Consider the following 12,500-nt stretch of genomic DNA (forward strand, 5'->3'; position numbering starts at 1 on the left):
CTTGGGGTTTGGAGAGTAGTCGGAGTGTACATGGGGATGAACGTGGGATGCTCCGCATCACGAGTCTAGAACGATTTTGAGTTTATTTTTTGGAAAAGTGAGGGGAAATGGTGATGGCTGTGCCGCCGATTGCGGACCAGGGGGAGGAGTAGGCGGGCGTTGCGCATGTTTGTTTCATGTTCGCGCCGATGCAAATGAGGCACAAATTTGCGCTAGGAATGAGTCGTCAGGCGGACAAAAAGCGGACATGCATCCGTTTGGATTGGTGCCTTAGACCGACTTCTGTGTCAGTTTTGATCCGAACGGACACGCGCGAACAAAAGGGACGACGCATTGGACACGCACAGATGAAATGGGTGCACGCGTTGAAGTTGGCTCTTACTGCTTGCTCTCTCAACTTTTTAGCCTACGGTTCATGAGTAATAGCCCCTTCTGCGATCAGGGCCTACCACTGATTCACCGTCCTCTGACAATCCGGACCCAACCTGCCATCGGCTCAAACACGCCGCATCCGCGTCCGACGCGAACTCTGAAGATACCGCTCAAACAGGACAGCACGATAGGCGACGCCGGACGCAGCTTCCTCTTCTTTTCTTCGCGTCGCCCTCCAACCCCACCCACCGCCGCCACCCAGCACCACAAACCCGCACGATCCCTCTCCGCGTCCTTGGTCGCCGACTTCCGATAAGCTTTGACGCCGCGCACGCACGAGCTAGCCCAAAGCTCCAGCATATTATCCCCAATTTCGGAAGAGGTCCGATCCCCGGTCCGATCCAGAACACCCTTTTTATTTTTCTAGGGTTTGGTTTTGGCCCGTGGATCTAGGGTTTGGTGAGCTAAATTTCCCGCGATTCCTTTCGATTGCTGGGATTTGTTGTGCCTGCGCATCATGGCCGCGGGGCGCCACGGAGGGTACAGTGGTTACGAGGCGTCGAAGGAGCGGGAGTTCGATCTGGAGGCTTCTAGAAGGGGAAAGGATTACCATCACCGCAACCCTAGCCGCCATCGCGACTCAGATCGTCGTCGCGATGGCGGCCGGAGCAGGGACCGGGAGCCGTCAAATGGGCACACCCGCCACCGGTCGCCACATCTGCCACCGAAGAGCCGGCCGTCTGGGAGGAGGGAGGAGAGGGAACCTGGCGAGGTTTCGAGCGGAAGTGGCTCGGAAGGGTCTCGTGGGCGGCCGCTCAAGGCAAGGGAACCTGGTGTGAATGGTGTTGTTGGGGTCAGCAGGGAGGGCGGGGTGCCGTCCCCAAGTAAGAAGAGAAAATACTCGCTGGTTATTTTGGATAGGAATGCTTCAAAGCCTCGCGTCCAAGATGTCGGCAACCCGAGCATGAAAGAGGTAGGCACTGTGGTTGCCAACCCGAGCAGCATTGATTTTGATGCGTCGGTTGATGTACAAAATGTTGAAAGATTACAGGAGCACGACAATGATAGGGTTATTATGGAGAAGGATGAGGAGGATGCTTATCCAACAATGATAAACATTAGGACTTCACGATGGGCAGATGCTGATGACGAGGAAGAAATTGTGTCAAAGAAGAAGAAAAGTGTGTCACCAGAACAAGGGTCCGTGAAAAAGGTTACAAGCCCAGAGCTTGGAAAGTTGATGGTGGATAAAGACTCAAACTCCTCAGTGTCTTCTGACTCTGGCGTAGTACAGTTTAGTGCAAACAGGGATCTTGAAGTAGATAAGGGTGACTACATGGATATCGAGAAGGATGCTGGGGATGATTCTTCTGCTCTTTGTGGGATGCACACTGATTCTGAGAGTCATCGGTGTAGCTCTAGAACCCCAGAGCCCGCAGGGTCGCCGCATAGGTGCATTAACATGCTTCAGGGTTGTAGGGGTGTTGACGAGTTTGAGAGGCTCAACACAATTAATGAGGGTACATACGGTATTGTATCTAGGGCAAAGGATAAGAAAACTGGTGAGATTGTTGCATTGAAGAAGGTAAAGATGGAGAATGAACGGGAAGGTTTCCCACTGACTTCTCTCAGGGAAATAAATATCCTGCTATCGTTCCATCACCCATCGATTGTGGATGTCAAGGAAATAGTCGTTGGGAGTGGTGACAGCACCTATATGGTGATGGAGTACATGGAGCACGATCTCAAGGCTGTCATGGAGACTATGAAACAACCATATAGTCAAAGCGAGGTCAAATGTTTGATGCTTCAGCTGCTAGAAGGTGTGAAGTATCTTCATGACAATTGGGTGATTCACAGGTAATGACCAACTATTGATTTTTCTTCAACCTTTATGCATGTTTCTTAATAGGTTTTATTTTTCTGTTTAATGATCTGTGTTGTTTGATAGGGATCTCAAGACGTCTAATATTCTCTTGAATAACCGCGGTGAGTTGAAAATATGTGATTTTGGGCTCTCTCGTCAATATGGCAGCCCACTAAAGCCTTACACTCAATTGGTTGTGACTTTGTGGTACAGGTAAGTCATTAGCCAGCATCAATGTTTTCAAATGTTGTGCTGTTACATTATTATTTAACCACTTACCAATCACAGTCTCACTGTTTGATGCTTTATCGTTGCAGGGCTCCAGAACTACTGTTAGGCGCAAAGAAATATTCCACTGCTATTGATATGTGGTCGTTGGGTTGTATTATGGCAGAACTCCTTTCAAAAAAGCCACTGTTTGATGGGAAACGTGACATCGACCAACTTAGTAAGGTATCTGGTTTGATCTATAACTTCTATTTGTTCATTGTAACTAGATCAATAATTTCTATTTGTTCATTGTAACTAGATCAATAAAATCTCATGTGAGTAACTTCGACTGCAGATATTTAGAATGCTTGGTACACCTAACGAGGACATATGGCCTGGTTATTCTAAATTACCGGGCGCCAAGGCCAAATTTGCCAAACAACCGTAAGTGGTTAACCACTTATTGTTGCTGCTTCTTTTGTGTTTTGAGCATGCTAGGTTTGTATCAAAATCTAACCTTCAATTCTCTCCTCAGGTACAATAGATTAAGGGAAAAGTTTCCAGCTGTATCTTTCACTGGTGGGCTGATCCTGTCAGAGGCTGGATTTGACCTGCTAAACAGAATGCTGACGTATGACCCTGAAACGGTAATATATGCCCTATAGAGAACTAGCTGATTCTCCCCTCACCTTTTACCTGTCTGAACATATTTGTCTTCTTCTTACAGCGCATATCAGCAGAGGATGCGTTGAACCATGAATGGTTCTGTGAAGTACCATTGCCTCAGTCAAGGGATTCTATGCCAACATTTCATTCCCTTAATGAACAAGACAGGTACTGGCATTTTTTCGTATAAGCTTTAACCTATCAGCATAGTATGATTTTTTTTCTGCGTAGAATGGTTTAATTAATGTTTCATTCTTCAAACATGTAGGCGCATGATGAAACGTATGAAGAGCCCTGATCCTCTGGAGGAGCAACGAATGAAAGAACTAGGGAGCATACACGACCGTGGAATTTTTAGCTGAGCCCTGATCTTTTGGTTTGCTGCAGATGCCAATCTTCAACATGAACCTATGGAAGTGCACGTGTTCCAAGGTCAGATGTCCACTGGATATATGAAGTACACCGTCTTCTTGGTGTCTGGCGACAGTTGGTGGCCTTCTTTAGCAGGCATGGATGCATAATCAGAAGGGGATACGATTTCTCCTTATATTCCGTGCTAGGCACTATTTCATTTACAGGGTTAGCTCTTCCCCAACTTCTGGTCACAATGAACTCTTACTTTACTTTTGGTCACAATCTAATCCACTGTGCATTGTAAGGTGTGCAAATATCTCATACAGCTGCATCGTATGGTCTGGCCTATTCACAGCTATTGGGTACACCAGTTTCACATACCGATCTTCTGTATGTAAAGTACTGTAAAGTGTATTCCTTGTAAACAACAATCAATGATATCTTCTCACTTCATTTTTCCTTGTTAAGCACATTTTATTTTGATCTTTGCATATTCTCTGCAAGAGATGAATGAAGCGAAGAAGGGGAGTACCTTTTGCTTTTTCGCGAGGAAACTGATGCATAGTAATGCAAATTGTAAGGTAATATGCTGAGGAATTAATTTCCCACTGATGTGTTATCGTGCTATATAAATTCGACGTATTTACCATTTTTTATCTCTGTGTTTGTGGATGTTCTGTGTGAATGGTCTTGTAAGCTCAGGTGAGCTTTGGCGTTGTTTGGAAATATCTAAGATTGTACATACGTAATTTATGGCTTATTCTGCTTGATATGTTCATGTTGTCTCTTAATGTACTATATGAAATTCTAACTTGCATAATGAATGCAAACCAAAAAGGAGAAATTAATACTTATGAACTTCTTTTGTGCAGTCAGTGCAACTTCCATCGTAAGAGAACAACTAATGTCGTCTTAGAAACACAACTAATTTTATATTGCGAAATGGAGACCCTTCATTTCTGTTATTGTTTGCTTTCCTGAAAACAGGAATTTGAGAGCAAAGTTTGGAAATTGACTTCCCATGACCTTCGTTCTCCCAAATCTAGATGCTATTTTGTTCTGCTTTTATTATTTTCAGGATTTTGTTCTTGTTTGGCCTATCTTGCCTGATGGATAAAAAGCCTTTCTTGCATTGTTGAATGAATGATACTATGTTTTTCACGTAGGCTTTCATTTTGTGTTGATTACGTTTTGGAAATCGACACGTTCTACAAAATGTAAATGATTTTCAACAACCGACCTAAATTTGTGAAAAAACATCAGTGGCCAATTTTTTTGAAGTTTGACTAAAATGCTATCCTTTTGTGAACTGGATGGAGCACTAGTTAGTGAAAGTTGTAAAATGTTTTTGGTTCTTAGGTACCGGTTTGCCCTTCATGAAAAGTTTATGCACTCTTACTCATATGCCATTCTTTTAAGTATTATTATTTATAAGCCATAGTTTCTAACCCTCTCTGTTAAATACCCAGCAATCTGTTAGGACTACCCTTGTATATAAAAGGGTTATCCCTCACAAATTCCTTGATGGTATGCAAGCAATAAGGCTAAAAACAATGACATACAAGGGATTGGTTTTAAGAGTAGCATATACGGGAGTTCCTTATATGATAATATACTTGCATGCACTTAAGTATCGTCCGTTTAGTGAGGTAGTCAGTTTTCATTGTTTCAGTTTCAAGTCATTTGCTATGTGCAGGACATCTGATGATAGAAAAGCTAGTCTGATTGGTGTCCATGATTGAATGTTTGTTTGGACATAGCATATCTTCCTTTGAAATCAGTTAATCCAGTTCTCTTACTCAATTTTAACTTTGAACTATGAATTACTTGTATTGTGTAAGCTGCTTGGAGAGTTGATTGAACTCACTTAAGTGTTCTGTGACCCGTCTGCAGCTTAAGCTGTGGCTATCAAGACAGGAAGCTCGAGTGCTGTCAGCTTACCTTGCTTAATTGACTTTCTTTGTGGAAGGTATCCAAGTTCTGTTACTCTTGTGAATCTTAGTTGGTCAGTATACTATCCTATCTTGGTATGTTTCCTTGCTAGTAGTTTTCTTTGGTAACTGATTACCATTTCCTTGGTTGACAAATAGATTATTTTTAAATCTGTTCAGAGTTCAGGCGATCTCATCATTTACCTTAATATTGCTACATGATCCCTTGAAGAGTTGCCTGTTTTCTGGCTCTATATTTCCGAAGATGCACGCCATTGTCATGAAATGCTGCACTTTATAATTTGATAAAAAAATGTGGATTCCGTATGCTTTGCTTACTACAGGAAAACTCACGGGTGCTGGTAAAAACAAGACTAGTTTTCATTTAAATAAATCATGTTTAGTTTCCTTAATGTTGATGACTAAGGTGAAAGGGACATCTATAAGATGGCTAAGATCCGGGAGAGGAAGACGAGGGATATTGGCCAAGTCAAATGCATCAAGGACGGAGCAGGCCAACTCTTGGTGAAGGACGAAGAGATTAAGCATAGATGGCGGGAGTACTTCGACAAGCTGTTCAATGGGGAGAATGAGAGTTCTACCATTGAACTGAATGACTCCTTTGATGAGACCAGCATGCGTTTTGTGCGGCGCATCCAGGAGTCTGAGGTGAAGGAGGCTTTAAAAAGGATGAAAGGAGGCAAGGCGATGGGCCCTGATTGTATCCCCATTGAGGTGTGGAAAGGTCTCGGGGACATAGCGATAGTATGGCTAACCAAGCTTTTCAACCTCATTTTTCGGGCAAACAAGATGCCAGAAGAATGGAGACGGGGTATATTAGTACCAATCTTCAAGAACAAGGGGGATGTTCAGAGTTGTACTAATTACCGTGGAATTAAGCTGATGAGCCATACAATGAAGCTATGGGAGAGAGTCATTGAGCACCGCTTAAGAAGAATGACAAGCGTGACCAAAAATCAGTTTGGTTTCATGCCTGGGAGGTCGACCATGGAAGCCATTTTCTTGGTACGACAACTTATGGAGAGATATAGGGAGCATAAGAAGGACTTGCATATGGTGTTCATTGACTTGGAGAAGGCCTATGATAAGATACCGCGGAATGTCATGTGGTGGGCCTTGGAGAAACACAAAGTCCCAGCAAAGTACATTACCCTCATCAAGGACATGTACAATAATGTTGTGACAAGTGTTCAAACAAGTGATGTCGACACCGATGACTTCCCGATTAAGATAGGACTGCACCAGGGGTCAGCTTTGAGCCCTTATCTTTTTGCATTGGTGATGGATGAGGTCACAAGGGGTATACAAGGAGATATCCCATGGTGTATGCTCTTTGCGGATGATGTGGTGCTAGTTGACGATAGTCGGACGGGGGTAAATAGGAAGTTAGAGTTATGGAGACAAACCTTGGAATCGAAAGGGTTTAGGCTTAGTAGAACTAAAACCGAGTACATGATGTGCGGTTTCAGTACTACTAGCTGTGAGGAGGAGGAGGTTAGCCTTGATGGCCAGGTGGTACCTCGGAAGAACACCTTTCGGTATTTGGGGTCAATGTTGCAGGAGGATGGGGGTATTGATGAAGATGTGAACCATCGAATCAAAGCCGGATGGATGAAGTGGCGCCAAGCTTCTGGCATTCTCTGTGACAAGAGAGTGCCACAAAAGCTAAAAGACAAGTTCTATAGGACGGCGGTTCGACCCACAATGTTGTATGGCGCGGAGTGTTGGCCGACTAAAAGGCGACATGTTCAACAGTTAGGTGTGGCGGAGATGCGTATGTTGAGATGGATGTGTGGCCACACGAGGAAGGATCGAGTCCGGAATGATGATATACGAGATAGAGTTGGGGTAGCACCAATTGAGGAGAAGCTTGTCCAACATCGTTTGAGATGGTTTGGGCATATTCAGCGCAGGCCTCCAGAAGCTCCAGTGCATAGCGGACGGCTAAAGCGTGCGGAGAATGTCAAGAGAGGGCGGGGTCGACCGATTTTGACATGGGAGGAGTCCGTTAAGAGAGACCTGAAGGATTGGAGTATCGACAAAGAGCTAGCTATGGACAGGGGTGCGTGGAAGCTTGCTATCCATGTGCCAGAGCCATGAGTTGGTTGCGAGATCTTATGGGTTTCACCTCTAGCCTACCCCAACTTGTTTGGGACTAAAGGCTTTGTTGTTGTTGTTTGTTTGTTGTTGTTAGTTTCCTTAATGTTCTGATAATTTACCTACGGATGCCTTGTAGTTATCAGTTCATTTTTATTTAATCCCTGTCAACCATGTGCCACCACCCACCAGTGGACATGATGATTCTTGGTTGAACATTTGTTGGATAATTCCAGTAGTTAGTTATTTGCAGCAACCTATTAATTGCTCTCTCTCAAGTAGATAGTACCACCGGTGGAGAAGAGAGCCCTGTTTTTTTTATAGATATGGCCCTTTTGTATTGAATTCCTTGCCCCACTTCTGAATGCAATGCTTATCAGTACTAAAAAAACCAGAACACAGACCCATACATTTTGTTCTTTTGGCGAGGGGTATTCTGTTGTTGTGGCATTTGGATTATTTTTACACAGTTTAGACATCTCTTCAAATTCCTACAAATCGGTAACTTATGTAGTGGTCAGAACTAACCTAGATAAGGGCGGAGTGAAACTGAAGTGCAAATGAACTGCTGGCTCGTGCCACTGTTGCGCCTAATCGGGCTGCTTGTTAGCTATTTCTGTCTTTGCTGCTTGCGACTTGGGCGGCATGCTGGCTTGTGCCGGTACAGACGGAGAAAGGAATAGGAGTGAGATTCAGCCAAGTGGGATGTTGATATGATGTTTATGTTTGCATCGAGACAGCTCTCTCTCAAGTAAATGGTACCACTGGTGGAGAAGAGAGCCTTGTTTTTATAGATATGACCCTTTTGCATTGAAATTCCTTGCCCCACTTCTGAATGAAATGCTTATCAGTATTAAGCGAAATCAGAACACAGATCCATTTATTTTGTTCTTTCATCGAGGGGTATTTATAGAGTTCAGATCTGTCGAAATTTCTACAAAGATGGTAACTTATGTAGTGGCTCTTGCCACTGCTGCGCCTCATTAAGTGCTACTCGTTAGCTATTTCTGTCTTTGCTGCCAGCGACTTGGGCGTCCTGCTGACTTGTGCAGGTACCGACAATGGAAAAGAGAATGAGTGAGATTCAGGCAAGTGAGATGTTGATGCGATGCTTTTGTTTGCATCAAGACAGAAACAAAGAAGCTTATTGTGAGTGCTGGACCGAACTGTTTATGGGTTCTCACTTGCATATCCTTCATGAATTCCTACACAAAATCATGCACCACTATTGTTTTCTATCATTGTTTTCTACTCCCTCTGTTCCAAAATAAGTGTCATGGATTTAGTTCAAATTTGAACCATGTCAGTTATTTTGGAACAGAGTATTTGTATAAGTTGATTGTATTGTGTTAGTTTAGATAGAAGACTGTTAAGTCGTGTCCATAGTGGGCTATCTAAAAGGTTGATGGTTTCAAACTTCTTTAGTGGCACTTCATCTTTAGTTATCAGTTACAGCGTGGTAAATATTTTACTGGACAGTTCATTGAAATGTCGTTTCTTATTCCGTGAATGCAAGATCATTGTCAAAGGCATGTCTGTATTCCGTGAATGCAAGATCATTCTCAAAGGCATGCAGTTCATTGAAATATCGTTTCTTATTCCGTGAATGCAAGATCATTGTCAAAGGCATGTCTGTATTCCGTGAATGAAAGATCATTCTCAAAGGCATGCCGGTTTCCAGCGCATCCTCTTGGTCAGCTGTTGCAGACGAAATGCCTGCAGCAGAGCATTCTACGATGAACCTTATTGTACCTTTTCAAAACAAATTAGTACATACATTTTGGACAGAAATGCTATCTAACATTGTAAACCATTTCTCTATTTTGCTGTCGTTTCTAAGTCAAGGGTCAATTCTGCTGTAGCCTGAGTTTTTGAATGAAAGTGCTGAAATTTTGATCAAATAAGTTTGGCTTGGAAGCCTTGTAAATCATGGCAAGGTCTGGTGATGTGCCCCCCAATGCCAAAGGTTTACTTGGGTGCTTTCCAACTGTTGAAACTGTTGAACAAAAGACAAGCATGGCCATTTGTTTTGATGCAAGTATCCAAGAGTCTTCACGTTATAATCTTCCGACCATGTTACAGCTTGGGTCTTTTTGCTTTGAGGTTTCACCCAACGAGCCAGAGAAGGATAAAGTGAAGCCAAACTTCAGGACCCCTCCAACATGAATTAATATCAGTACTACTTTTCATGTCTGCTGGAGTAGTGCCAAGCATGCAGGCAAACAAATCGATACTTAAGTCTAAATTAGCAACAAGTTCTGGTTAGCTAGTTTAGTTTTTCTCTCCGAGATGTAAAAGGAGAGGATATCGCATGTTAGTTCAGGTCATCAAGTCGGTTACATATTTTAGGCCCTTACGGCATGTGAGCTTATATAAAGGAGGAGTCGCGAGTCTTGTAAGGGAGATTAGTTTTGAGTTGAATAGAAAAATACCAGAAAATGCCTCACGGCGAGGGGTGGCAAAGATGCGTTTTGCGATTCCTAGGATCTCGTTGTTGCTGTTCCTGTGTTGATCTCGTATCAATATCCGGTACAAGTCTACTCCTTTGGCTTCTTGCTATATGGTTTTGATCCAAAGGCTTTTCTTCTTCTTAGTCTGTTTGTTTTATTCTGTGACGGTTGCTGCTGCTGTTCATTGATATTTTGCAAGTACCGTGAAGGATCGGACCAACTAGCGACTCGTCGTCTAGTCGAGTCACATCATCTGGTCCAGTATTTGATAATCTTCTATGTAGTATCGAAACTGCCTCCTTTCACGCGAACATTTCGAATAAGAAATGCTATCCAGTTTCAATAGGCATTTCTCTATTTTTGTTGTCGTTAGGTCAAGGATCAATTGTGCGGTAGCCAGAGTTCTTAAATGAAGTGTTTAAAGGTTTTGATCAAAGTTTGGCTTGGAAGCCTTTTAAAGCATCGCTAAGGTCAGGTCCAGTATTTGATAATCTTGGACTATCGAGAACTGCCTCCATTCATGATGTATGTGCATTTGATTTTGACAGTAAATATCTTGATTCCTACTCAATAATTCAAGATATCACCTGAGCCTGCCCCCATGCAATTTATTGCATATTTTGCAGGTTCACGTTTGGGAATTAAAGTGTATTAATTATTATCCTGTGTGGATTATGGTTTGTTAGTAGTGTTAACATATGATCACGACTAGTAAGGTGGAGAAGTGCTCTTTTATTTCTAGCTTTTATTGTATTTTTGGTTGCACCACCTGTGCCAGCTTGTCTCCAACTGGATTAGCCTGTCCTAACCCATCATACACTAATGTCTGCATATGAAGGATAAAATCACCTCCGTAACTAAATATGAGACTTTTTTTAGTTCAATTTGAACTGCAAAAACATCTTATATTTAGTTGCAGAGGCAGCATTAACTTGTACTCCCCAGTTTATTTGATGTATATATGCCCTTCCTAACCCTGTGCACAGCAACGATGGAACTTGAATTAGTATTGCAGAGGCAAAGAAGCTTCTGCGGTCTCTCTGGCTTCTGACCATTTGTGTTCTGTCAGACCGAAAAAACCCTAAGGTGTTGCAAGAGTGCCTGCAGATAAAGTTAGTACAAAGTTGAGACATTTATTTTGGGATGGGGGGAGTATTTCTTTTACCTCTTAGGGTTATGGTTGTATCTATCTAAATTTGGTAAAGTGATGTGGTATCAAGATGAGTACAACTTGTTTTCTTTTTCCTGTAACGTGGTAACAATGTCCCTGACAGTTTTGCCGTCTGAGATTTCTCGATAATGTGCAGCTGATTCACCTGAGAATATGTCTTCATGAGATAAAGCAATATAACTTGTTTGTAGTGGGCTTTGCTAGCGACAATGAACTGTAAAATGAGGCGGTATATCTCACCAAGGAAAAGGAAGTTGGAAAACAATTGTGCAAGCTATTTGAAAGGGAAGAGATAATAGCCCGTCTAGAGTAGAGTGGACCAAAGTTGGAGACCGCAACACTTCTTTTTTCCATGCTAGGGCGTCAGTAATATGAAGAACAAACATGATTAAAGGTTTGTGAAGGGCTGACAACACAAAGTGTGAAGATCAGAAAGGCATGTTAAGCCTAGTCCATGAATTTTGTGTGAACCTGTTTTCTTCTGAACAATGTTCATTACTAAATGAAGTATTGAATGCAATTCCAAGGAAATTCGATGATGAAATGAATGAAGTTTTGGCCAGGGAATACACCAATGAAGAAAGTAAATATGCTCTATTCCAGATGGGGCCGACAAAGGCATCGAGGCCATATGGATTTTCGGCTATCTTTTATCAAAGGCACCGGTACCTCTTGGAGCAAGATTTATGTTCAGCTGTGAGAGGCTTCTTAATGGGTCAAACACTCCAGATGGCTTCTGTGACTCCATAATTGTACTAACTAGATGATGCCCTGCGCGTTGATGCGGGATATTTTTTAGAATTTTGTTAGAAAGATCAGGATCCAATTTGAAGTGCCATAAAGCACTGACTTGCACATTCTGCATCATAGTGGATGTCTAGATGACATCAACAGAGTTGATGCAGATAAATGTAGTCTCACATGATGACACATTGGTACCTTTTGCATCCCTCAAAATACCTAGAAGATGAGAATGTTTCTCAGTCACAAGGTGACGATAGTTCTGGGGTTGTGGAAATGGTCCGGGCATGAATTATATGTTGCAAATTAGAATACTATCAATTCAACATGTACATTATGATTTATCATATACATTTACATTAATAGTAGGTGTTTCTTTTTTCAAAAAAGGGGCGATACATGAATCGTAGGTGTGCACCCATCATTAAAATAAAGTGTGCAGATATTACCCAATTGTATCGCTGTACATGAACAGTTATTCTTTAGCATTGGTAGAAGAATAGCTCTCTTCGGAGCATTGCATAACCTGTCTAAAAAAATAACATAATCTGGAGGATGTTAAATGTAGGTTGCAAAGAAATTGTGTAGTTTCCGTATCATATACTCCCTCCGTTCCAAAT

The 12,500-nt window shown here is 42.4% G+C and overlaps 1 protein-coding gene across 6 annotated transcripts; it reads left to right on the forward strand.

Moving 5' to 3' along the window:
• Positions 1-551: 551 nt before the first annotated feature.
• On the forward strand, positions 552-12,126 carry LOC119323126 (cyclin-dependent kinase G-1-like). Of its 6 annotated transcripts, XR_005156144.1 has the most exons (11): positions 552-2,232; positions 2,324-2,452; positions 2,557-2,692; positions 2,805-2,893; positions 2,985-3,096; positions 3,177-3,283; positions 3,384-3,694; positions 3,775-3,859; positions 3,974-4,050; positions 5,363-5,438; positions 8,571-12,126. XR_005156144.1 is itself a non-coding variant. In XM_037596702.1 (7 exons), exons 1-7 carry the CDS (start codon positions 890-892, stop codon positions 3,475-3,477), a joined length of 2,010 nt encoding a protein of 669 aa, XP_037452599.1. In that variant the 5' UTR covers positions 552-889; the 3' UTR covers positions 3,478-4,083. The 6 variants fall into 6 exon arrangements, 1 of the variants encoding a protein (XP_037452599.1); XR_005156142.1 differs by having other exon boundaries at positions 3,384-3,859; XR_005156141.1 differs by having other exon boundaries at positions 3,384-4,050; positions 8,571-8,667; positions 9,601-9,957.
• The last annotated feature ends 374 nt before the right edge of the window (positions 12,127-12,500 follow it).

Source organism: Triticum dicoccoides, chromosome 6B (assembly GCF_002162155.2).
Source record: "Triticum dicoccoides isolate Atlit2015 ecotype Zavitan chromosome 6B, WEW_v2.0, whole genome shotgun sequence".
Classification (NCBI taxonomy): domain Eukaryota; kingdom Viridiplantae; phylum Streptophyta; class Magnoliopsida; order Poales; family Poaceae; genus Triticum; species Triticum dicoccoides.

Coding starts and splice junctions, on each gene's coding strand:
- LOC119323126 (XM_037596702.1), top strand. CDS start 890: ATGGCCGCGGGGCGCCACGGAGGGTACAGTGGTTACGAGGCGTCGAAG. Junction 2,233..2,323: donor GACAATTGGGTGATTCACAG/GTAATGACCAAC, acceptor GTTGTTTGATAG/GGATCTCAAGACGTCTAATA. Junction 2,894..2,984: donor GCCAAATTTGCCAAACAACC/GTAAGTGGTTAA, acceptor TTCTCTCCTCAG/GTACAATAGATTAAGGGAAA.